Raw genomic sequence first — 26,941 nt, 5'->3', positions numbered from 1 at the left:
TCCAGCAGTCCCATCCGGCGCATGCGCCAAATGTAGGTCACGGCGCAGGCGCAGAAGTGGGCACCTTAGGCGCGGAATTGAGGGAGGCAGGGCTTAGGGGGCGTAATTGTTCTTGAGGAAGCCTGCGGATTGTCCAAAGGTTAAGGTTTCGGTAGCGTAACGAAGACTGTGAATTTCGTTTCTTGCAAAGATGGTTCTGAAGTATTTCTTCGTGTTTCCCTTTGTTTTCTCTTATAAGGCGAGGGTAATGACTGAGGATTATTAACCTTTATGCATCTGCAGTAATGAGGGATTCTTGAACTTTTTTGAGTGAACGAGCATGTTACTGTAATTACCATTTATTGAGTTCCAGATTCTTTTTGGTTTTAATTTTTTAAAACGTTTATTTATTTTGAGAGAGAGAGAGAGAGAGAGAGAGACAGACAGACAGACAGACAGACAGAATCGAAGCAGGCTCCAGGCTCTGAGCTGTCAGCACAGAGCCAGATACCCGGCTGGATCTCAGGAACCCCAAGATCGTGACCTGAAGTCCGATCGATGCTCAACCGGCTGAGCCAGCCAGGCACCCTCAGATTCTTTTTTTTTTTTTAATTGTCTTCAAGAAACTTCTTTCTTTCTTTCTTTCTTTCTTTCTCTTTCTTTCTCAGCTCTAGATTCTTAAACTCCTGGTAGACACGTCAACTATATTTACTCATGTAATTTTTACAGCAATCTTTTGAAGTAAGTTATATTATCCAGGTTTTGTAGGGGAGGAAATCAATGCAAAGAGGGGTTAAATACTACAACTGTGACTTTCTCCCGAAGAGAAAGAGCCATTTCCAACCCAGATTTATCTGATGCCAAATGAATGAAAAATTAATTTTCCAGAGAAATTTCTTGTGCTTGGTTACTTGAAAGATCACTTTATATTTGTCTGAAATGAATGTTAGTCCTTGAGTAGCCATCACCTTTTTTTTTCTAGAAAGATCCCTTTGCTTAAATAAAAATAGTGAAAGGATAAAGCTAATGCCAATACTCAAAAGTTACCACGATTAATCTTAGAGCCAATCTTGTGAGGTAGGTACTGTTATATCTCCATTTTATAGGTGAGGAAACAAGTCAGAAATGGATTAAGTAACTTGTGCTGGGTAACAAATTCCAAGAAACAATGAAAGTATTATATTTCATTCCTTCTAAACAAGCTCTGAGTGAATACAATTGACTTTTATTTTCTAAGATTTATGTTTATTTTTAAGGTTTTTTTAAAAAAGACTGTTAGCTTGCAAGCAATTGATTTCTTCTTTTTTTAAATGTTTATTTATTTATGTTGAGAGAAAGAGTGCTTGCACGTGCATGGGAGGGGGAGAGAGAGAGAGAGAGAGAGAAAATCCCAAGCAGATTCTGTGCTGTCAGTTCAGAGCCTGACGCAGGGGCTCGATCTCACAAACCATGAGATTCTGACCTGAGCCAAAATCAAGAGTTGGACACTCGACTAACAGAGCCACCCAGGTGCTCAAGGCAACTGGTTTCAAAACCAGAACGCAGCTTTCTCATTTGAAGATAAAGTCAAGACACACTCCTTAGGTTAAGTGCTGAAGAATTTGTACTTCTTTTTTTTTTTTTTATTTAAATTTTTTGTTTTCAACGTTTATTTATTTTTGGAACAGAGAGAGACAGAGTATGAACGGGGGAGGGGCAGAGAGAGAGGGAGACACAGAATCGGAAACAGGATCCAGGCCATCAGCCCAGAGCCTGACGCGGGGCTCGAACTCACGGACCCCGAGATCGTGACCTGGCTGAAGTCGGACGCTTAACCGACTGCGCCACACAGGTGCCCCAAAAATTTGTACTTCTGAACAGTAACTATACAATTGGGAGACTTGGAAACACATTGCTTGGCTGCAGTCAAACTAGAATGTTATTTGGTTAAAAATGTTACTGATTTTGTAGTAACTTTGTATGGTGACAGATGGTAACTACATTTATGGTGGTTAGCATTTCAAAACAACAACAATTTCTTTTTTTTACTGATTTTGTAAGAGACAAACTTAGAGGAAAATGTGGAGACTTCTGTCCCTAAGTGTTTTGGTAATAATCAAGAAAAAATTAGAAACAGTAAGTAATGACTTCATTTCTGGATTTTCTCACAATTTTTTTTTTTTTTGAAACTAACTTGTTAGAAATTTCCACTCATTTTTTGGAGAAAAGAACAGGTGATTACCTAGAAGACTAACCACCAGTGGAACAATGCTTAACACTGGACTCACTGTGTAAGTATGTGGCAGAACCACGCATGGAGGAGGAGGAGAATAGCAGAATGGAACAAAGGTTGTCCTGGGAAATAATTATTTTCCAAAGAAGAGGTGAGTAATTAAGTACGTGAATGAATTGAAATAGTTCTAAATTTTTGTTTTATTTTTGAATTATTTATTTATTTATTTTGAGAGAGAGAGAGAGAGAGAGAGAGAGAGAGAGAAGGAGAGAGAAGGAGATAGTGAGCAGGGCATGGGCAGAGAGAGAGGGAGAGAGAATCCCAAGCAGGCTCCACACTGTCAGCACGAAGCCTGATGCAGGGCTCGACCTCACAAATCGTGAGATTATGACCTGAGCGGAAATCAAAAGTCAGACGTTTAACCGACTGAGCCCCCCAGGGGCCCGTAAAAATTTAAATACATAGGAATGAGTTCATTCAGGAAAGAGGAAAGTAAATTAAAAATTTATAAGAGTTGCTGGGCCCAATAATTAAACTGACATAAGAGTGATTAACAGGAGAAAAGCATTCAAATTTTGTTCAGTATTTCTTACATGTACGTGGGGCGCTTCACAAGAAAAATCAAGACCTAAACGAGTCAGGACTGAAAGCTTATATAATAGGTTGCACAAAGAGTAGTACATTTTGAAAAATGTAACAAGACAAAGGGGCCTGGGCTGGCACAGTTAATTGCGGGAAAGTAGGAAGATAAGAGTTTAGTTTAACAAGGTTTCTTTGTACATGTTTATCTCGGCTTCAAGTCCCCCTGTCTCTGGTGATAGTCCTGCTGGTATAGGAAGGTTACCTTTCACATGAGAGTTTTATTTCCTGCTTTCAGGAAAAAAAAAGGAAAAGGAAGGTCAGAAGGTCCTTCTTGCATATGCTTTTTTAAAAAGTGCCTTTAAGTGCCAAAGTGGCATATTTGGGGGTGGCATGCTCTGAACCCCTATTCTACTTAGAAGAAGGACATCCTGTGAAATTGGTTTGGGGTGCATATTTGGCTTTCTTTGGTTGGTTGATCCTAAATTGGAATCAGGGGAAAATATTAGAAAAGCTATCAACTGGTAATCAAGTTCTGGGACAATTATTATGAGGTTTTTGTTTGGCTTCCTGGATTGTTGCTAGAGATAGCCATATGACATCCTACAAGTCTGACTTCTAGGCTGCTTTCCCTGGCTGGTTACCGTAGAATAATAGGTTGGTTTCCTGGGATGGTTGCTGCAGATTGTAGGTCAGAGTCCTCTATTTTTATATATATGTGGTCTGGCCATTGCCCATTTGTATATTCAATCTCAGCAGGTAGAGGAGTTTTTTCAATACCTTATTACTAGAAGAAGTAGGTCATGTTGGAAAAATTGGAAGGAGGTCAGTATGGCTGATGCATAGAAAGTAGGGAGTGAATGGACCTGGACAGGGTTGTGAGAAATGTAGCTGTTTATAGTTATGCATGGGGCACCTTCTTGCTGTGTGCTGGGGGCTATCAATGCCCTCCAACCAAAGACTACCGGAACACTCTTGTAGTCACATGATTATGTGTCTAGGGTATGTCTCAGTAAAAGGATGCTAATACTAACTTATTTATCGTAGGATTGGGGCCTTGGTGATTTGGGGATGGTGGAGAAATTGAGGATAGTTTTGAGTCTGACTGCTGCTTAAAAACCTATGGGTGAATTTTCGCGCCTCACCGTAAGCAGTTAAAAAGGCTTTACCTGGTAGGCTTCACAGGGCAAAACTGCGCTCCTGCACCAGCTTGGTGCACAGCCAGTGCACTGCAGTCTCTGAAGGGAGTTGCAGTCAAAGACTCAGTCCCACCTGGCTGGCCTTGCTGTTGTGCATAGTTGCATTCCTAGCCAGGTGTTCCCATTTGGAGGTCTCCTTATCAGGAAACTTACCCACTCTGTCACTATGCAGTACGTTTCCATTCCTGTCACCCTCTCCCCTTCCCCCCTCCCCAGACAATGGCCCTGGTTCCATAAATCTGCAGAAAGCTTTTGTTGAGGACTCCCTCAATAGTGAGATAACCTCCAGGTTTGCACGGATCCACCTGACCCTCAACCAGTGGGAGAGTTGGTTCCAGGGGGTAATGGGACAGACTCTTCCGCTTATACAGTCATAGTAAGTAATTAGAGGCTTCACTGTTATTTCCATTTTGGCTCATTTTTGTTTTAATTGCCTACTCTGACATCTGGCAGCTCAATTCTCTCTCCAGCTCATCTAAGCACTTGACAAATTCTGTGATTAGGTATCTTAATAATTTCTTATATAGAAGGCAGAATGAAAAAGGGAAGCTAATGCTATAATTGGTAAAGAAATAGCAGTCACTCAAAATAGCCAGTTAGGGAGGTATTTGGTCATTTTGTGGTTTGGACAATCTTCCTGATTTGTCTGAGTTCAGACACGTTTACAGAGTTGTCTTGCTTTTGTCTTGATCCTTCAGGGACACTAAGTGACCTTGTCTGATGCTGGTGTGCCGTGAATTGTTTTATATTTAACAGGAGAACAATATGGTCTTGCTGTGGGTGCCAGGACAGCTCCTAAAAACACCTAGGCCCAGTTGATAAAGCCAGGCCAGTTTCAGGCTCTTAGAAGCTGCTTTTCTGGGCACCTGGGTGGCTCAGTCGGTTAAGCATCAGACTTTGGCTCAGGTCATGATCTCTTAGTTTGTGGGTTCAAGCCCTGCATCGGGCACGGTGCTGACAACTCAGAGCCTGGAGTCTGCTTCAGATTCTGTGTCTCCCGCTCTCTCTGCCCCTCCTCCACTCATGGTCTGTCTCTGTCTCTCTCAAAAATACATAAACATTTTTTAAAAATTAAAAAAAAAAGAAGTTCCTTTTCTTTCTTAGGACTAAATGTTCTCTATAGATTATCTCATTTAATCCTTACAATATGTTGTTATCCTAAGTGGCAGGTTACTGTATTTATCTTCGCTTTCAGATGAAGACACTATGGAAACTCTGGAAACTCAGGAAAAGTTATGTGACATGCCTAGGTCACCCAACTAGGAAGTGGATGCAGTTGAGATTCTGTTCTGCGTGGTCAGACTTAAGGAGCCATTGCTCTAAATCCCTATGCTTCACAAGATACAGCTCAATAAAAGTTAGTAGCTAAATAGAGACTTAATGACCAGAGCAGAGAGAGGCATAGAGCCGAGAGAGGCAATGAAAAGATAAATATAAGGAGTGTGTCTTAATATACATCCTCTGGACATGAACAGTCTCTTTATCTCTCTGTCTCTAGGTCTCCATCTCTCATTCTCTTTGAGAATGCTGTCCTCCACCTTTGGGGTACAGATCCACAAAGAAGACTACAAAGCTAACTTGATATCAGAAAATCAAGTCAAGGACTAGTTTAATTATAGAACCTGAAACAAAACCAAAACTTTACTCCTCTTTTAAAGTAAAAATACAGGGGTGCCTGGATGGCTCAGTCGGTTAAGCATCCAACTTTGGCTTAGGTCATGGTCTCATGGTTCATGGGTTCAAGCCCCACATCAGGCTCTGTGCTGATAGCTCAGAGCCTGGAGCCTGTTTCAGATTCTGTCTGTCTGTCTGTCTGTCTGTCTGTCTCTCTCTCTCTCTCTCTGCCCCTCCCCTGCTCACGCTCTGTGTCTCTCTCTCTCAAAAATAAACATTAAAAAAATATTTTTAAGTAAAAATACAAACCTAGCTTCTTCCTTTTGAAGTAGAAGTTCCCTTTTTTGCTACATGAGTTTTAATAATTTTTATGTTCTTTACAAACCAAAATATAAATATTAGGTAAAAAGAAGGGGCACCTGGCTGGTTCAGTTGGTAGAGCACGTGACTCTTGATCTCAGGGCTGTGAGTTTGAGCTCTGTGTAGAGCATGGAGCCTACTTAAAAAAATAGAATAAAATAAAACAAAACAAAAAACAAAATAAAATAAAACAAAACAAAATAAAATCAAATAAAATAGGGGCACCTGAGTGGCTCAGTGGTTGAGCATCTGACTTCGGTTCAGGTCATGATCTCACAGTTTGTGAGTTTAAGCCCTGCATCAGGCTCTCTCTGCTGTCAGTGCAGAGCCCGCTTAGGATTCTCCGTCTCCCTTTCTCTCTGCTCCTCCTCTGCTCACGTTCTCTCTCTCAAAGATAAATAAGACATTAAAAAATAATAAAATAAAATAGAAACCCTGTGTATTTAAAAAGATATCCATTATTTGTTTCTTTGTGTCACTGTAAATGGTTTAAGAGTAGATAAAAGTAATAAAGAAGATGTGGTTTATATATACGATGGAATACTACTTGGCAATGGGAAAGAATGAAATCTGGCCATTTGCAGCAATGTGGGTGGAACTAGAGGGTATTGTGCTAAGTGAAATAAGTCAGTCAGAGAAAGACAGATACCATATGTTTTCATTCATATGTGGATCTTGAGAAACTTAACAGAAGATCATGGGGGAAGGGAAGGGAGAAAAAAAGTTACAGAGAGGGAGGGAGGCAAACCACAAGAGACTCTTGAATACAGAGAACAAACTGAGGGTTGATGCCAGGTGGGGGAGAGGGGAAAGTGGGTGATGGACATTGAGGAGGGGACTTGTTGGGATGAGCACTGCATGTTGTATAGAAACCAATTTGACAATAAATTATATTAAAAAAAAAAAAAGAGTAGAGCGTGCCTGGGTGGCTCAGTTAGTTGAGCGTCTGACTTCGGCTCAGGACATGATCTCAGTTCATGGGTTCGAGCCCCGCATCAGGCTTTGTGCTGACCGCTTGCTCAGAGCCTGGAGCCTGCTTCAGATTCTGTGTCTCCTTCTCTCTCTGCCCCTCCCCCACTCACGCTTTGTCTCACTCTGTTTCTCAAAAATAAATAAATGTAAAAAAAAAAAAAAGAGTAGATGAAAGTATTTCCTTTGTTTAGCTTGATTAAATAAAACTCTTAGTAATCATCCTGGAGTTGGTCAGAGTGGCAGAATGAAGTGATGTTGGAGTATAATGCTGATAGGTCACTCTGTGGAAGAGAAGCACTTGCTGTTTGAACAAGAGCTGGAAAGTTTAAAGGCAAGTCTTGTCAGCCTTTCAAGGTGAAAAGACAGCCATAAAATGAAAACAGTGTTGTAGGTTTTAAATGAGCCTCAGCACCTTGACCTTGGATGTGCAATTTAACCTCTCTTATCTTTACATTCATTGTCATGTACAGGGATTAGACCAAATGATCATTAAGGTCTGTTTGAATTTAGAATTCTGTAACTCTCCTGTGTAATTTATTAATTAGCCTTATTTAGTATTACTATATCTAATGTGATTGTAGTAATTGTGTGTGCATACTAGAGCACCAGACCCATAATATCCTATATATGGACTTGACACCCTATTGATGCTGAAAATTCAAAGTTAGAACAATCTGATTATTGTTTTTCTAGTGAGTACTACAAAAAGAGTTGGCCAGTGCCATGTAGTGTCACCATCTGAACAAATGGAAGAGAATCCATGTTAAAAAAAAAACGCAAAGTGCTTCATTTGTACTAGGAAATGGATTAAACCAAAAAGTACAGGTGAGAGCGCCATCTGGTGGTAACCATGTAAAATTCCAAGAAATTTATGATCTACTTCACTTGACTATCTTTGAAGTTCTGGCTACAATCTTCAGTTTAGAAACATCTGTGGGTTCAGAAGTAGGAAGAAAAATACTGGTTGTTACACATTAACTAGTATTTAAGGTAATTAATGACTGAAGACAAAGTCATAGGGTGTTTAGAATACTTGATCCCAGATAGTCCCTGGAAAAAAAGTTCCAAGATCAAATATCTTTGGGAAGTGTATTTAAATCCTGCTCTTAAAGGTTCACAATAAATGTTAGCATATTAAAATCCCTGACAATTCAAAAGACCAAGTTTTTCATAATTTAACTGGTGTTTCCCAACTTTGACTATAGAACCTCTCTCTCTCTCTCTCTCTCTCTCTTTATTATTTATTTATTTTTTTAATTTTAGAGAAAGAGAAAGAGCACACACGTGGGAGCATTTGGGGGTGAGGGAGGGGGGAGGGGGCAAAGGGAGACAGAGAGAATCTCATGCAGGCTCCATGCTCATCTCAGAGCTGCATGTGGGGCTTGATCCCAAGACCCTGGTATCATGACCTAAGCTGAAATTGAGAGTCAGATACTCAATTGACTGAGCCACCCAGCCACCCCTCCCTGTCTCTTTGTAATATTCTCTGGCATTTTGAAAAATGCCAGTTTGAGGAAGTAATGGTCTTAGAGTATTGGCTTTTAACAAAGACTTTTGTTTATTGCAGCATTATTTGCAATGACCTAAATGTCCATTGATAGATGAATGAATAAAGAAGTGTATATATAAGTGTATGTGTGTATATATGACTCAGCCATAAAAAAGAATAAAATATTTCCATTTGCAACAAAATAGATGGATCTAGAGACTACATAATGGTAAGTGAAGTAAGCCAGAGAAAGACAAATACCATATGATTTCACTCATTTTATTCATATTTCATTTATATGATTTCACTCATATTTCATTCATATGATTTTGAGAAACAAAACAAATGAACAAAGAAGAAAAGAAACCAAAAGACAAACTCTTAACTATACAGAATAAATTTATGGTTAACAGAGGGGTGGTCGGTGGGGGGGATGGGTAATATAGGTGATGAGGATTGAGTACACTTACTGTGATGAGCACTGACTGATGTATAGAATTGTTGTATCATTATATTGTGCACCTGAAACTAATATGACACTGTATGTTAACTACTACTGGAATTAAAAAAAAATGTTTTTAAATAATGAAAATAAAAAGGAATTTTTGGGGGGGCTTATGTCAGGTTTTATATTTTCATAGTCAATCTCAAAACATTAAAGTGATGATAATAATTTATAATTGTTTAGGTTATCATGCTTATTCATGAATATTTAAGGAATAATCATTTTGTGTCAGGATCTGACAAAGTGCTGTAATGAGAGCAAACAATTGCAATCAGTTGCATGTTGGTAAATGTTTAACAAATATCCTTCAGATTCACAGATTAATCTCAAATGCCTTGGTCCAGGAATGTCTATAGTTTAGTTAGAAAGCCAGAGAAGGTTGTTTTAGGAGAGTCTCCCCTTTCTCCAATTCCTAGTCTGACTCTCCTTTCTAAGGAGCTCAAGAAATTTTCCTCTCTCTCTCTTTTTCTCACTCTTCTTCCTCAACCCAAAACCTCTTAACTTTCAGTATACCAAGAAAAATAGTCTTCACCATTTACAAGCTGGGTCTAATTGACTCTTTCTAATTTTTATATCTTTATATCATTCCATGAATTTATACAAATTAAAGGGATATTCAGTAAAGCTGTTATAAAAAGAGTAAAGGGATAATGGAAAACAACTTTATTGAAAATTTAAATAAGTATCTAAGCATAGCAAATACCAATTTTCATTCCATATTTTCCTTTTTTTAAGTTTTTAAAATTTTTATTTTTTCATTTATTGTCAAACTGGTTTCCATACAACATCCAGTGCTCATCCCAACAAGTGCCCTCCTCAATGCCCATCACCCACTTCACATTTTCCTGGTTTTGAAGACATATCCAAAATGGGCAATGTCCTCTGAATGCAACTACCAGCTTATTGCCTGTGATACATGAATCTGGAACATACCTATCTTGTAAACAGTGATTGCAGATTTCAGATGCATCACTACTACATCCTAGCTAATTGTTACTTCTGGTTCTTCATGCATTTGTATCATCAAAACACAGGACTTGAAGAATTTTTTGAGACCTCAAAAGGCTCATAATTTTGTTGAAGAAAGGACAGCCATCTTTGCTCCCTAATTGTAAGACTTTTGTATTTTTGGCTTTATAAGTAATCAACCTAGGGGCGCCTGGGTGGCGCAGTCGGTTAAGCGTCCGACTTCAGCCAGGTCACGATCTCGCGGTCCGTGAGTTCGAGCCCCGCGTCAGGCTCTGGGCTGATGGCTCGGAGCCTGGAGCCTGTTTCAGATTCTGTGTCTCCCTCTCTCTCTGCCCCTCCCCCGTTCATGCTCTGTCTCTCTCTGTCCCAAAAATAAATAAACGTTGAAAAAAAAATATAAGTAATCAACCTAAAGAATTTTTAATTTCTAGGTTATCTATTTCCTTAGATATCATCTTGTATATACATAGCTGCCATTAGCATTTGTCTACTTAAGAATCATATTAAGTAAATTTATCCACATAAACATCATAAAAGATGAAAGAAATACTGTAATATGTGTTCTTAGCAAAATGAGATGGTCCAGATTTTTGTTGCAAAATATTGTGTAATCAAGTTATCCTTTTGAATGAATAACTGGATGAAAATAACATTTTTTTGACCTTAGAAATAATGTTAACACGATGATCCTTGAGTTTGAGAAATTCATCTAGGAGATGGTAATCCCAAGATTAAGTCTAAGATTTCACAGTCATTATCAGGATCTAGATTGCTGTTCTCTGTCTCTTGGCATTCATCTTCCAAATTCTGAATTCTCAACTATATTTGTTGAAAACTAAAAACATGTACAAAGGTCTTGAAAAATGCTGCAGTACTTTAGGCATTGCAAAGAGAAAATGCAAGAATGATAGCTTACTCCACTATTGTATCGTCTTGGGTAATTCTATCATTTTTCTGGTTTTCTTATTATTTTAGTCTTTTTAAAAGAAGAGTTGGGGGGCGCCTGGGTGGCGCAGTCGGTTAAGCGTCCGACTTCAGCCAGGTCACGATCTCGTGGTCTGTGAGTTCGAGCCCCACGTCAGGCTCTGGGCTGATGGCTCAGAGCCTGGAGCCTGTTTCCGATTCTGTGTCTCCCTCTCTCTCTGCCCCTCCCCCGTTCATGCTCTGTCTCTCTCTGTCCCAAAAATAAATAAACGTTGAAAAAAAATTTAAAAAAAGAAGAGTTGGAATAATTTATGAGTAAATCATTTCATGATGAATTAGCAGAATGTTTCAAGATATAGGAAAAATAAGATCACTAAGATCCCATAATGTATCCTAGATTTACAAGAGTCCAATGGACTCATAAAGCAATTGCAAGTTTTATTCTATTTTTTTTTTTAAAAAGCGTCTGACTCTTGCTTTCGGCTCCGGTAATGATCTCATGGTTCGTGGGTTTGAGCCCCATGTTGGGCTCTGTGCTGACAGCATGGAGCCTACTTGGGATTGATACTCTATCTCCCTCTCTCTCTGCCTCTCCCCCTTCACTCCCCTCTCAAATAAATAAGTTAAAAAAATTATTTTCTGTGTTCTTTGGAAGATCTCTAAGAACGATTAAAAAGTCATTAAGTATGGATTCTTACATATAGAACTCCAAAAAAAAAAAAAAAGAAAATTCCAGAAAACTAAAGTTGGGTCCAGTAGATCTTGATGCTGTATCTGATGGTTAAATGCAAACCAGTTCATCTTAAAGTACATAAAGACAGATCTAAATGAATTCATTACCCATCCTAACATCTGTTTCATTGTAACAGGGAACAGAGGCTTTTGTTCAGCTAAGAACAAGGGAATTATGACTTTTTAGTCTTCATTGAGCTGCATGGTGGCAAGACACATTTCTGGGGACAATGAAATGAATGAAATTACCAAAGGTACTGTATTTTGGTTTATTCCTCACTGAATTCCAAGATCCCCATGGATCCTCTCTTCTATGTCTATTGGTTCTTGGATCGTGTTTCTTTTTGTGAATGTCCTTATTCCACTTTTATACCATAGTCCACAGCTGTTTACTTGCTGTGCTTTCAGTCAAGAATCCTCATTGAGGTAGCATCCTGAGCTCACCTTATTTGCAGGCCTATGCTAAATTTTGTGGGTTTTTTTTTTAATTTTTTAGTGTTTATTTTTGACAGAGAGAGAGAGACAGAGCACGAGTGGGAGAGGGGCAGAGACAGAGGGAGACACAGAATCCAAAGCGGGCTCCAGGCTCTGAGTGGTCAGCACAGAGCCCTACGCAGGGCTCCATCTCACAGACCAGGAGAGCATGACCTGAGCCAAACTCGGACGCTCAACAGACTGAGCCACCCAGGCACCCCTAAATTTTGTTTGATTCCCATTTCCTCCTCAGAATTTTATTCAAATTTGACAGACAAAGTCATCGTCTTCTACCTTACAAAACAACCTTAGCATACACTTTATAGGCAGAAAATACATGTTTGGTGCACATCTTATTTCTCAACTATAATGGAGAACAAGGATTTGATCTTTTTTCCAACTCCTTAAAATGCTTCGAGGGCTAAGCCTGGCAAGGTTTTAGGTGTAGTCATGTCTGGAATTAATTCCATGAGGAACCTCACTTAGGGATGGGGTGCTTGAGATCGCCAAGCTGTAATGTCTTTCCAACCCTTTTCTGTCTCTCCCATTTTGCTCAGCTCTTTGGGAAAGAGAAGCAGAAAACGCATTAAGATGAATCAGCCAGAGATTAAAGTAGTGGGGAGGAGAGGTGGCCGATGTAGTGTAGGAGGCGAGAGGTAGACTGTCTAGGAATACAAAAATCCAATGTACAGGCCACGGATTTTGGCCTGTTTTGCCTACATCAATATCACTAGCATTGCTACTGTACCTGGCACACTGTAGATGTTCAGTAAATATTTGTTGCACTAAGTGAACAAACGAACTTCTCACTTTGTATTTTTTTGGGGAGATGCGGTTTTGTAGTCCTAGGAATCAACCAGGGCCCTACAGGTGAGGATGTCCTCCTACTGGACGTTGACTGAGTGGCCGCAGAAGGTGCCACTCTGGCCTGCGGCCCTCAGGGAGTGGGGTCGGCCGCGGTTCCTGGGAAAGGATTAAGGCGCTCCAGTTCCGCTAGGGTCCCTAGCCCTCTGGCGTTTCCCAGTCTGGTTTGTCTTGGTTGTCCCCGCCCCTCAGGCTCCGTAGCCTCCCTTCCCTCCAGTCTCTTCTCCTTCCCCACCCTTCACTCGGCTCCGCCCGGGTCCCGCACTCTCACCATTAGTTCCCTCCCCTGGTAGCCCCGCCCCGGCTCCGTCCCCGCCCCTTCCACCTCCCTCCTCTCCCCTCGCGCCCTATACCCGCTCGGTTCTGCCCGGTCCCGCACTCTCCCCTTAAGTTCCCCGGCGCGGCCGCCCCGCCCCGCCAGCCCTTGACGTGGCAGAGGCGGCACCAGCCATGTTGGCCCAGTCGTGTTCTGCGCGGAGGCCGGGGGCGGGGCGGCGCCGGCCCTGATCGAGTGCCACGGCTGCTCCAGCTCGTCGGAAAGGACCGATTTTGCTGGGCGGAGGTTGCAACCGGCGCGGATCTTGTCTGGGGGCACGGTGGTAGGGACTGACTTCTGGGCCGCCTCCTCCCGGCTCCCTGGAGGGGCCGCGGGCTCTCAGCGGAAAGCGGGGGAGGGGCAGCTGTGCGGCTGTGGGCCGGCGGGCGGGTGGGCCGGGGTCTCCGGGATGGTGCCCGCTCTGCCTTCATGATACTCGGGAACAGGTTGGACGCGCCTGCTGTGGCGAGCGGGCTCTGGGGGGCAGCCTTGAATTCTGACCCCTTCGCCCTGTCACCAACCGCTCTGCTTCGTTTTTCCGGGGCCTGGGGGCCCGGTCCCCTCACCAAGCTCCCTTGGATAAGGTGCGAAAGATAGAAGTCGGGTGAAAAAAAGGTAGTTCATCATCTCGCCCAGCGCCCACTCCCGCCTCCCGGGCGATCTGCCTTCCTTACTCCAGCCTATCACCGGTTCTGGACCCTTGGGCTTCTTGGTTCTTACCTTGCTGGATCTGAAGTGCCCTAGACTTTGAACCCAGGTGACTTCGTCACCGGTAGTTCGGCCTTGGGAGTCAAAGGGGATAAGGAGAATTAATTGCCAGGTAAAGCTAACGCCTTAGGCCTCAATTACAAGTGGAGTTCAGTTTTCAGATCCGATCAGTCTTTTCTGTTGTGCTAGTGTTTTCTTCCCGTTTTGGTGGGAAGGGAAAAGCATGGTCAATCTACATGTAACCTCTGGGGTATGTTGAATTCACATGAATTTCTTCGACCTCCGCCCTGCAAAGCCATGTATACCTAGACAAACTAACTTGGTTAAAAAAAGTTTTAGATTTAAATATAAATGTTAAGTCTCCCTTCTCTCTCCTTTTCAGTAGCCTAATTAACATCGTTTTGGAAGTCTGATCATTTTTATTTGATTCATACAATTTTAGAGTTAGAAGGGGCCTTGTAGTTTCTAGCCTAAGCCCCTTATCTTTTTCATGAGAAATTGAGGATCATACAGGTTAAGCTCTTGTCCAAAATCATACAGCTATGGAAAGCAATTGAAAACACTTTATTGAGGTTTTTACAATTGAAAAGTAGAGAGGCACACTTGTTAAATACATCTGATTGGAAGAAACTCAAATTTTACTTGCATTTGAGGATTTTTTCATTTAGAGTCTATAAAAGTGCTCTAATATTGAAAATTTCCAATTATTTATTGAATAAGTGAAGCTTTTAAAAATACTGTGGGCATGTATTTGATATGCTAGGTTAAAGAGGCATTAAGTGTTTTGCTTCTTTGCTTTTAGTTATACCAGGAGAAATTAATTAACCAAAGTAACTCCCACTCACAATAAGTTGTGCTGGGAAATGACACATTTCTTTAGAATGGTCTTTTGTATTTGTACCACTTAAAAAAATATGACTACTATATTAAATCTCCATCCTAATATAGTGTCTGAATCATTTTTATTGGGCTTTCACATAATTTTAGGGGAGAGAGTGCTGATCAAATAATGATATTTTATAAAAAGCTAGTTTGTAAAAAGAATTTATTTCAGATATGCCATTGTTGGATATGGGGTCCAGCCTGGCAGATGTTCTATTAGAAAGCTATCTAGAAATTAACACTAGAAAAAACACTACCTAGAAAATCTAGAATTAGTGATTTTGAAAAGGCACAATGCCTGCCGTGGAAAGGTGAGGGAAGTCAAGGAGGTGTTGTGCATGGCCATGTCATTGGACCAGTTCAGAAGAAACAGGTGGGACTTTTTAAAAAATAATACTGGAAAGTGAGAATGTACAAAATAAAACAGATGTTATTTAGTGAGCATATATGATCTTAGAGCAGAGAGATTGAAAGGAAAAAGTGAGGAAAAGGAAGTTAATTGTGCACAAAACATCACACAGGTGGTATTTAGTGTGTCATAATAAAAAGTCAGGATGTGGAGTTACAATCTGGTTATTGTGTGTAAATGTCTTTATGCTAAGTCTCATAGAGCCTTTCTCTACTGGGTTCCTTGATCGAATTAAGTAAGCCCTATTGTCCTAAGATGGTGGTCCTTAGGACCACTTTAGACTCTTAAACATTACTGAGGTTCTAAAAAAAAAAACAAAAAAGAAAAACCACACACCTGCCTTAATAGAAGACAGGTGGATTTTCATATCTATTTTTGCGGTCAGTCTATTGTGATATGTTATTATACTTGAATTGTATGAAAGAAATCTGGCTTCACATAGATATGTAGTTGGAAAAAGGGGTATTTTAATAGCTTTTTCAGATAATTCTGCATATTCTTCTTTAATACTACACTGCAGGGGCACCTAGGTGGGTTAAGCGTCCGACTCTTGATCTCAGCTCAGGTCTTGATCCCAGCCCTACAAGAGGATGAGTTCAAGCCCCACGCTGGGGTTTGGAGTTCAAGCTCCACACCCAGTGCAGAGCCACTTTAAAAAAAAAAAGAGAGAGATACTGCACTACAACTTGATGGTTTTAACTCATAAATCAAGGGTTAATAGCAGTGTGAAATTTGAAATCTTAGAAATGAACTTTTTGCACTCTATTGCATTAAAATTCATTGGTCTGTTCTGCACTTTGAATGGGTCTTTACTCATGCATGGATCTTTACCTGTGCATGATTTTGTAACATCATGAATTGATCATTTGGGAGATTTTGCTTCACTGAGTAAGGTATATTTTCTAAATGTGGACATGGTTCATTATATAATAGAAAAATCACGATAATAACATCACTGATCTCAGAAAAATCTTTACATATTAGCAAGCTGTGAAGCTCATGGTAGTGGACCCAAGGTTTTCAAAAATTTTGGTATTTGCTTGAAAACTCAAATTTTTTCATTGTTAGTAAATACTGTCAATTATTTTCCAGGTTACAGGCTCACTTCAACATTATTGAGAAAATGTATGCCACATAGCTAACTACTAGTTATGTACCAGTTTTGGAGAATTGAGAAAATAGTCAAAACATTTTTTTGTGTTTTTGTGGTTCAGATAAAAAACCCTGATTGGTCTGGTATTTTAATGCTTTTTGGTGATGCATTTTAGATGACATAGATTAGGTAATAAACAGATGCAATTAGGTAATAAACAGAAAACTTCATTTGCTTAACATTCTGTAGAAATTATGGGAAGGATTGAATAGTCCCGGAATTTATATTCACATCTGTAACACAGAAGCTATTGCTAATCTGCAGACTATGAAGCAGGCTCCAGGCTCTGAGCTGTCAGTACAGAGCTCGGCACAGAGCTCAAACTCCCGGAACCATGAGATCATGACCTATGCCCAAGTTGGATGCTTAAATGACTGAGCCACTCAGGTGCCCCTGTTTCTCCTTTAAAACTGAGGTTGGGAGGGGGGGCGCCTGGGTGGCGGAGTTCGTTAAGCACCCGGCTCTTGATTTCAGCTCAGGTCATGATATCACGGTTTGTGAGATTGAGCCCCATGTGGGGCTCCGCACTGATAACTTGGAGCCTGCTTAGGATTCTCTCTCTCTCTCTCTCTCTCTCTCTCTCTCTCTCTCTCTGTGTTTCTCTGTGCCCCCTTACCCCCTCCCTTCTTGTACTCTCATGTTGTCTCTTTCAAAATAAATGAATGTGAGAAAAATTAAAAAATAAACAAAACTGAGATTGGCACGTAACACACCTCTGACTATCCCAGATCTTTGTTTTATCATTATTTTTCAATACCCACATTTTCTTGAAAACTCATAGTCTCTCTCTCCAAATTGCCTTCTATATTTAAAGATAATCTTTTCTAAACAAATTTAGTTACCTTAGGATTCCTGTTTATCCTTATCAGCCTTTGAAAACTCTGTGTCTGCTTTTGATTAGTGTAAAATTCTCTAGTTGTGTCTGAGATTCTGATAGGAAATAGTGTTTAATTTTTCTTTTTTTTTTAAACTGAGGTATGTTTAATATATAACATTCTTATTTCTTTCAAAGAAAAGAAAATTCTTAGCTGCTAAGGTAGTCATATTTGTTGAGCTTCACTTTTTGGAATTTTTATTATCAAATCTTTGAAAAATTTTCTAAAATTAAAATTATTGTATTCAGTATGTTTTTTTCAAATACCTTTTCTTCTCTCAGTTACATTTTAGAATCAGTTCCTCATCCTACTGTTGTTCTTTGCAACTTCACCCTCCATGTTGGCTTTTTTGGCATCCTACCTTCATAATTCTTCAGTTCTTGATGTCCTTCATCTCTCCTACAAATCTTTTGGCCAGCCACCTAACACTTGAAACTCTCTGTCCTCTCAGAACTGTGTATTTTGCAATTTCCTTCCATCACTGATCACTGCCGAAGTTTGAGATTGTGAGATAGAACTGTTGCCTAGATAGGAAAGCTGGCATTCTAGACAGGCAGTAAGCGAGTAACAAGATGGAGATGTCTCTTGATACTGGGCCCGAACCAGAGTGGCATCCTCTTCCCCCTGCTAATAAATGTAAATGATTATATTGAAATTGTATATCTCAAATTAGAGTTTAAAATGCTCTCCCACTTTCCAAAATAATAAAAAAAAAATGCCCTCCTAAATTGGAATATTAAAAATATTCTGGGTGAGGGGCACCTGGGTGGCTCAAGTTGGTTGGGTGTCTGATCGGTTCAGGTCATGATCTCATGGTTCATGAGTTCGAGCCCCACATTGGCCTCTCTGCTGTTAGCATGGAGCCCGATTCAGATCTCTGTCCCCTTGTCTCTCTGCACCTCCTCCACTCATGTGCTCTCTCTGTTAAAAATAAACATTTAAAAAAATATTCTGGCTTAATTTTCTGCAAAAGAAGTTAAATGGCATATAAATCATAGGGAACACCACTTATTAAGCATTTTATTTATTGTGCCACAAATACCCTATATTTGCACAATGAAAAGATTACCTGTCTAAAACAGAAGTACCTAGTTTTAGAAAAATCTTTTTGTTATGCACTGTTAAGCATTCACTTCTAGCAAGTTTAGTAGAAACTTGTCATTTTCTACATACAAAACCATATGAACTTTAGAATTTAATGGTTTCAGTAATCTGTTCATTAGAATAATATAACTTACAAGGCTGATACGGAAAACATAGGATCTAAATTTTCCCCCATTTTTATCTTTGTTTCTTATACACACTTAAATAAATAGGACACATATTTCATTATTATTATTTTTTTTTGCTCTAGCTTTTTCAAAAATGAATAAATAAGGATAAAATACCTCTTGCTGGGCTTAATGAGCATTGGGTTCTGGAGGGTGATTTATTTATTTTTGTTATAAGTGAGGTTATTGTTGCTTGCTAATTTTTTTCTGAGATGAATACTTTTATTTCATTTTGATTTCTCGTGGATTAATATCGCTGAACATGGGAAAAACATTTATTTTAGATTTCCTTACGAGGATTTTTAAACATCTTAAATTTTGTCACAGAAATAAGAATCAGGCTCTACAATGACAACCTATTTGGAATTCATCCAACAAAATGAAGAACGAGATGGAGTCCGATTTAGCTGGAATGTTTGGCCATCAAGTCGACTAGAAGCTACAAGAATGGTTGTTCCCGTAGCAGCCTTATTTACACCACTGAAGGAGAGACCTGATTTACCACCTATTCAGTATGAACCTGTTCTGTGTAGCAGGACCACTTGCCGTGCAGTTTTGAATCCTTTATGGTAATTAAAATATATTGAAACAATTAATGTGGCAGTATGATTTATTTTTAATATTATTAGTATTTTTTAAAGTTTGTTTTTGACAGAGAGAGAGACAGAGCATGAGTGGGGGAGGGGCAGAGAGAGGGAGGCACAGATTCTGAAGCAGGCTCCAGGCTCTGAGCTGTCAGCACAGAGCCCGATGTGGAGCTCGAACTCACGGACCGCGAGATCATGACCTGAGCAAAGTCGGGCGCTCAACTGACTGAGCCACCCAGGCGCCCCTGTGGCAATATGATTTAAAAATGTAGTTTCTTGTTCATTTATATAAAAATGTCTTTTTTATTTATAGTTATTTTTTCAAATTAGGATAGTCAAATCCAAAGAGCTGTAAAATTGAAGGATATTCTAGTTGTAGTGAGTTGATTACAGACCAAATGTAAAATTGTCACTATATGAACTGTTAGATCCAATCACTAGTATATGTAGATGCTGTGTGTCATTAGACCCATCTCGTGTCATTAGAAAAGTCATAATTGATTGGTATGGTGTTTGAATTGAAAATGTTACAATTTCTTATAGCATAAACCAGACTATCTAGAATCTTCCTTTATTCCTCTTTCCATTCTGTCTCCCCACCCAATCCGTTAGCAACTCAGATTGATTCTGCCTCCAGAACATTACTGATTCTGTCTCCTGTATTCACTTGCTGCTAGCACGCTCTACTTTAAGATACACCATCTTTTTACTGGACAATTTCATTACCCACCTAACTGGCCTCCTTGTTTCCATTCTTGTCTTTCAGTAGTTTATTCTCTATCCAGATGCTAGAATGTTACAAATGGATATCAGATTATTAAAATCCTTCAGTTTTGTCTTATTATACTTGGAATGAGAAACCCAAACTGCTAGTTAAGACTTACAAAACCCTATGTGTTATATCATCCATTTCCCTTATTGTTATCTACCTTATACCTTACCCTCTTTCTGATCCTTGAACATACCAAATTTATGCCTATCTTGGAATTTGTATAATAGCTGTATATTCTGCTGGATTACTCTGCCCCTAGATTTTCCTGTGACCTGTTCCTTTTCATTTAGATCAAATTTCAATTGTTTATTTCAGAAGGTCTTCTTTTAAAGTAGCCATCCCAGGGGGCCGTGGTGTCTCAGTCTGTCAAGTGTCTGACTCTTGATTTCATCTCAGGTCATGATCTCATGGTTCCTAGGTTTGATCCCCACCCCACCCCATTGGGCTCTGCGCTGACAGTACAGAGCCTGCTTGGGATTCTCTCTCTCCCTCTCTCTCTGCCCCTCCCTTTTCTCTCTTTCAAAATAAATAAATAAACTTTAAAAAATAAATAATGTAGTCCTCCCAAACACACTTTCGCATCCTGCTTTGTTATCTTTAGTCTCTTATTGTCACTGTCTGAAAGTATCATTTGTATTTATACATCTACTTTCTTTTTGTATGTCTTTCTGTTCCAGAATAAGCTCCATGATAGCAGGGACCTTTGATCTCTTGTTTACTGCTGTATCACCAGCACCTAGGATAGTGGCTGGTACATATTAAGCATTGAATAAATACATTTTTGAATTAAATGAATGTTTTCTAGATCTGAGTGTAGAAATCACTGAATCATTTAAAAAAATTATTTTTACTGATATTTGCTATATATTAAAAGTAATAATATGTTCATTTAACTGAACATTTGTATATGCAGTTAAAAATATGAGTTCTTTTAGAAAGAAGTTAATTTTATTAAAATTAGGATCATTGTATGATGGAACTGAAACATGAGCTCTATTGTATCTTTTCTTAAAACAGTCAAGTGGATTACCGAGCAAAACTCTGGGCTTGCAACTTTTGTTATCAAAGGAATCAGGTAAGAAAACCCCAATGCAGATGTTAATGCTGTAGTACTGGTCTTAATATGTAGAAAAATGCATATTTTAAACAAAGATGAAATAATTTTTCATATGATGAAAAATAGTTTTTAGTAGTTAAGTGATCAGAAAATTATTTGCAGTTTAAAATTTCATTCTGGCAAATAATTCATTCAAAATGTTCATTGTTTTCTCTCTGTAGTTTCCACCTACTTACGCTGGTATATCTGAATTGAATCAACCTGCGGAGCTCTTACCTCAGTTTTCTAGCATTGAATATGTAGTTCTGGTAAGAACATAAATCCTTAAGAAAGTCTTAAATATTCAGCGATTTACTTTATACCAATAGAATTGTTAAATTGAGATGACTTAAAGGGCATTGTTCCTGATTCCCACATTGAATTGATGGAGCATTTCAGAGATAAGAACTGTCCTATTCAATTTGAACAAGGTAATTTCCCTGTTGTAGTTATTTAACGGGTGGCTAGGATATTGGGTGGTGTGGTGTGATTTGCTATACTGAGTAGATCAATAAACAGTACACTCTCAATGTTGCTGTGTGGTTGGAAGGTCAGTTCACAAATAGTTAAGTTACTATGATGCTAGAACCTGATGATATATCCCCAAGTCTAACTGTTAAAGTTACTTTTGCATTGGTCCTTGTTAAGAAAATCATTTTTCTTCCCTTTCTGAACAGCTTTACGTAGTTGTTTACATATTTAAGTTGTAAAGTAACGATATCCTCTGTGATTCTAGTAGAGAAAGCAGAGTATGGTTCACATGTGCCAGGAAGTAGCAGCCTAGCTAGTTCCCAGTTCTCTTATGGTCTAATTCAGGTTGAGATCTTTATTGTTTTGTTTTTAAGCTTTATAACTACTGTTTCCTTATTTTAGGAGAAATAAATACTTGTTATAAGAAATGAAGCCTTATGCAGTTAAACAGATCAAAGATGAAAGTCTCCTTTATGTAATTATAAATAATGTTTTTAAACTTAATTTTTCCTTTGATATGTCTCATATATCTCTCCATGCATAGATAACTTCTCTCATTTCTGAAATGATTTTATTAAGATTTCATTGTATGAATGTATTGTAAATTATTTAGTCCTCTACTAATTATCCTTGTATATTGTGCTGACTGTTAATACATTATTTCCTAATTATTACAACATTTTTTAAAAGCGTGGTCCTCAGATGCCTTTGATATTCCTCTATGTGGTTGATACTTGCATGGAAGATGAAGATTTACAAGCCCTGAAAGAATCTATGCAGATGTCATTGAGTCTTTTACCACCTACAGCTTTGGTTGGACTGATTACTTTTGGGAGAATGGTACAGGTTCATGAACTTGGATGTGAGGGCATTTCAAAAAGCTACGTGTTCAGAGGAACAAAAGATCTGTCTGCCAAACAACTGCAGGTAAAGAACAAGAATGGTAGTTTCAGCCTTATCTGTGGGCATCACTCCATAAATGTCTATAAATGCCTTCTGGATTTAAGTTTCTAGAAAATATTTTTACTGTGAATGACTAATATAATTGTATTATGACAAAGGCTTTATTTAATGTTGACATCAGTTTTCTTTCATTTGCCCTTGAATTGTTGTTATACAGATGGAAGACCCTTCACTTTTTCTTTTTTTAGTTTTTTTTTAAGTTTATTTATTTTTGAGAGAGACAGTTTGTGCACACATGTGAGCAGGGGAGGGGCAGAGAGAGAAGGAGACACAGAATCCAAAGCAGGCTCCAGACTCTGAGCTGGCAGCACAAAGCCCATCGTGGGGCTCGAGCGGTGAGATCGTGACCTGAGCCGAAGTCAGACGCTTAACCAGCAGAGCCACCCAAGTGCCCCAAGGACCCCTCACTTTTAATGGTGAGACTGAAGGTGTTTTGCTAGAGATTTGAAGGGCTAATGGGAGAGTCATGCTGAAGACTGAGGGAAAGCAACCACAGAATATTAGCTTTTGTTTTTTGACATCTCATTTAGGACTGCACACTCTTACTATGTTTGGCAGGGGGAGGTATTTTAAGTCTTGAGAGTTGTATGTATGTATGAACCAAGAGTACATATTTTTTCATACACTAGGACAACATTTTTATTTTTGGAGCAAATTGAAGCTTTATCTTCCAAGGCAGAGAGGTTATGTGTGACTTACTAGGATCATCTAGGGATATTTTTCAATAATATATATATATATATATTTTTTGCCCAGAGATTTTGCTAGACCATGAGAAAGTAAGTGGACGTGTGCTTGTTTTGGGAGGCTGTTGAGAGGGTAGGATTGTTCATTTAAGGCATTTGAAAAACTTTATAAATGATTCTGATACAATCTTGATAAGAACAGTTACCCTGGAAGATGGTAGGTAAGTCTTGCATAAAGTAGACAGCTGGGAAGTCAGACTTTGGAGCATCCAGATATCCCAAATGAAAAGGAAAAGAAGAGTTTGAGAACAATATTAAATGATTCTAATTTGAAGCTTAGCAGACTGGGGTAGTAGTGCTGCAGTTAACTGAGATAGAAAGTAGTGGAGGAATTTGCAAGTTTGGATGGGGAGGATGATGAACAGTGAATAAGATCACGAATAAGGTTTGAGGAGGTGAAGAAAATTAAAGTTTGCTCTCTTTCCAGAGATTTGTTGAAGGTAAGGAAGACAATAGTGTGGGAATTTGAGAGAACCGACTTAACAGGTTTAGGTTAGGAAGGGAACTTGAATGTGTTTATACATAGAAGGGGAAGAGAGACTAAAGAGGGTGAATTGAAAGCAAGAGTGAGCTGAGCTTTCAGAGGACATGATAGGGATGCCTTCAGGAAGAGAGGAAGCAGAGTACCTTGGAGAGGAGGCTCATCAGTTTCCATGAGACAGGACAGAAAGTGGGCAAGTTTAATCTTTCTGTGCCTTAGTTTTTTTCATCTGTTGAAGAGTTAATAATAGTGTCTACCTTATACAGTGGTCATGAAAATTGAATGGATTGTGCCTGTAACTGTTTGCTGTTGTTATTTTGAAGCTGCAAACTTATTTAAAGTTCTGTAGTGTTACTTCTGATTGTAGAGTACATTTTACTTGAGTTATGTTATTGCATATGAAACACATAAGATACCTGCTTTTTTGTTGCAGGCAATAAATGCCTACAGACTAAATTTTTTCCTCCATTGAAATGTTTTTATTTTATTTTATTTTTTTTTTGCCATCTTTATTCAAATATTTCACGGCAGTTATATTAACAGTTACAGTAAATGTTCAAAATTCCAGAATCCAAAAATGAAATAATTTACTTCAAACTAATGTAAAATGAAGTCAAATGCAAAATGTCAATTTAATACAATTCTGAATTAAACTATAAACTCAAAATAGACTGTAGTTGATGAAGTCTATTTAACCTACAAAGTTGATTAGGAGGTCTCCCAAAGTCTAAATAACTGAATGTACAAAATACTAAAGATGCAGGTATAAGCCCAAATTCAAGTTTACAATGTGATTACAAGTAATTATTATAATAACAATGGCATTCAGCTATGGAACCTGACACTGAAGATACCTACTGAATAGCACCATAGCTGAAACAGCTTAATCAAAAAATGGGAAGATATTATCATCCCACTCCCTAAAAATAAAATCTAGGAAACCTACAAATACATTGGCATATGAGAGAAATCAAGTCATGAAAGGACATTAAACAAAACTAAATCACAGGTGAGATTCAAGCTGAAAAACACAACTCTACAGCCATTAGTTTCAACCCTAGTGCAGTTCCATCATCTTCAGAAAGTTCCCATGGTCCCCATAGCTGAGCATTAACTATTGTTGGGCTGTGCTGTGATGAAATGTTTTTGTTTTCCTTCTCTATCTATTTGGTTGAAAAGAGCCTGGTCTTTGCTCCCCAAATAGTCCTGAATTCAAATCTGAAACTCTTCTAGTTGTGTAATATTGGGTTGATCTCTGCTTGTTTTCTTATTCTCTGTGGAAAAGGGTAAATAATTCTTACTTTACCAGGTTACTATTCATGCTAAGGGAAATAATGTAAGAACAGTCAGTATAGTGTTAACTCTTACAGGGCTTTGTGGCAAACCCTGGCTTAATATCTTGCTGTGCAAGTTACTAGTTATGTAACCTTTAGCAGGTTAAAAACCTTTCTGAGTGTCAGTTTTCATTTATAAAGCAGGGATTAAAAAATATTCTTCATTATTATTCTGTGAAGAAATAGTATATGTGAAGAGTTTAGCACAGAGTCTAACACGTAGTAAGTTCTTAGGAAAAAGTTGCTCTTCCTGCTAGGAGTGTAGGAAATACAGGATTAGTTCATAATTTTTTCTTTGCAAATCTTTAGACTTTCTGATTTTCTGTTGTATACTTTTACTCTGTTACTTCGTGACCAAGATTCAAGAAAACTTCAGTAAAATAACATTATTTTCATGTGTCTAGAGAGGAATTTTGTACACTTAAAAATCAAAACAAAACTGGTTAGGAATTAAGTCAGAAAATTAAGTATAGACATACATATGTATATCTTATAACCCCTTTTATACGATTCCATGTACCTCTCCTTTATAACATTTAATACAATTGTAATTTTATACTTTTTTAGCTAATGATTTTATTAACTGATGTCTGTTTCACCAGATCTTAATTTCATAAGGTCAGGGGCTATATATATATTTTTTACTATTAGATGCCTGGCACATAGCAGGTACTTGAAATATAGTTGCTCAAAGGGATGGATGAATACAAGTTAAGAAATATAGACATTCATGTGGGGCGCCTGGGTGGCTTAGTCCGTTAAGCCTCCGGCTCTTGATTTTAGTTCAGGTCATGATCTTACATTCATGAGACTGAGCCCCATGAGATGAGCCCCGTGTCGGGCTCTTTGCTGACAGCATGGAGGCTGCTTGGGATTCTTTCTCCCTCTCTCTCTGCCCCTCCCCTGTTGGCACTCGTGTGTGCTCTCTCGCTCTAAATAAATAAGATAAAACTTAAAAGAAGTACAGACATTGATGTTACATAGTAACTTTTTGACTCTTAATTAGAAATAAACTCTTTCTGAGCTAGTATCCCTGTTTGCTCATATAGCACCTTATACTTTGTTCTCTTATGCTTGTTATTTCCTTGCATTGTTATTGTTTACCTGAGGGTCTCCCTAACTAGACCTTTTGCATTCTAAGGAAAGAGACTTTATGTTCTTTATTTTTGTGTTCCTAATACCTAGCACAGCATTTTGCATATGGTAAGTAGTTGATACATGTTTGTAGGAGTACTTAAATGGATATCACAAAAATAATCTCTTTACAGGAAATGCTGGGACTCTCTAAAGTACCCGTGACTCAAGCTACACGTGGTCCTCAGGTACAACAGCCACCTCCTTCCAATAGGTAATTATTAAATATGGCAAAGAGAATTTTACAATTTGTGCAGCTCTTTTAAGCATCCTGTACCCTTAACTGGAACATAGACATTCAGTAATACTATATTGTTATATTTTTAGGAATATAAATACACAGCATTAGTACATCTTCTAAAAAGTTGAGGCAGAATCATGCCACTGAAATGGTTGGTTTCTTATTATTACAGTGTTAAGGACTTTTTTAGTTTTGATATATTCCTGATCTCCTGTTTTTAAGTTCATAAACAGTTGAAGGCAGCCAAACAAAAGTAGGGCCTAAAAAACTGTTCATTTAGCCTTAGAGGTAGTTTCCCCCTCCCCAAACTTACTAATCAGAAGTAGTATTACTAAAATTGGGTTGACATATCTTCTCATAATTATTTCAGTAGCCCTAAGGCTGACTAACTGGTAAATGAAAGACGTAGTCCTGATACAATACTTGGTGTGAGTGTTTCACTTACAGTGGTTGTACTAAAACTTTGGTTGTGGACCAGTAGATAGCCATCACCTGGGAACTTGTTTGAGATGCACATTCTTGGGGCCTACCTCAGACCTGCAGAAACAAGACCCTGGAATCTGTTAAAATGAGTCCTCCCACCATTTCTTATGCACACAAAAGTTAGAGAACCATGGGTCTACCATGTAT

The 26,941-nt window shown here is 38.7% G+C and overlaps 1 protein-coding gene across 4 annotated transcripts in view; it reads left to right on the top strand.

The window, feature by feature from the left end:
- Positions 1 to 8,617: 8,617 nt before the first annotated feature.
- SEC23A (SEC23 homolog A, COPII coat complex component) overlaps positions 8,618 to 26,941 on the top strand; it is a 69,808-nt gene continuing 51,484 nt past the window's right edge. The window contains exons 1-7 of one of the 4 annotated variants that reach the window (XM_047075629.1): positions 8,618 to 8,633; positions 11,672 to 11,788; positions 18,814 to 19,055; positions 20,863 to 20,920; positions 21,124 to 21,210; positions 22,103 to 22,339; positions 26,205 to 26,284. In XM_047075629.1, coding sequence (XP_046931585.1) covers positions 18,835 to 19,055; positions 20,863 to 20,920; positions 21,124 to 21,210; positions 22,103 to 22,339; positions 26,205 to 26,284 — 683 coding nt within the window. In that variant the 5' untranslated portion in view covers positions 8,618 to 8,633; positions 11,672 to 11,788; positions 18,814 to 18,834. Of the gene's footprint in view, positions 8,634 to 11,671; positions 11,789 to 13,340; positions 13,472 to 13,605; positions 14,009 to 18,813; positions 19,056 to 20,862; positions 20,921 to 21,123; positions 21,211 to 22,102; positions 22,340 to 26,204; positions 26,285 to 26,941 lie in introns of those variants that run through there. The other 3 variants (XM_047075630.1, XM_047075627.1, XM_047075628.1) reach the window with 3 other exon arrangements.

The sequence above is a fragment of the Lynx rufus genome, unplaced genomic scaffold (genome assembly GCF_022079265.1).
Source record: "Lynx rufus isolate CCGP_SWC_20201006 ecotype Redwood Valley unplaced genomic scaffold, mLynRuf1.p SCAF_13, whole genome shotgun sequence".
Classification (NCBI taxonomy): domain Eukaryota; kingdom Metazoa; phylum Chordata; class Mammalia; order Carnivora; family Felidae; genus Lynx; species Lynx rufus.
Note: the sequence above shows the minus strand (reverse complement) of the source record. Positions and strands in the feature narration are given on the sequence as shown.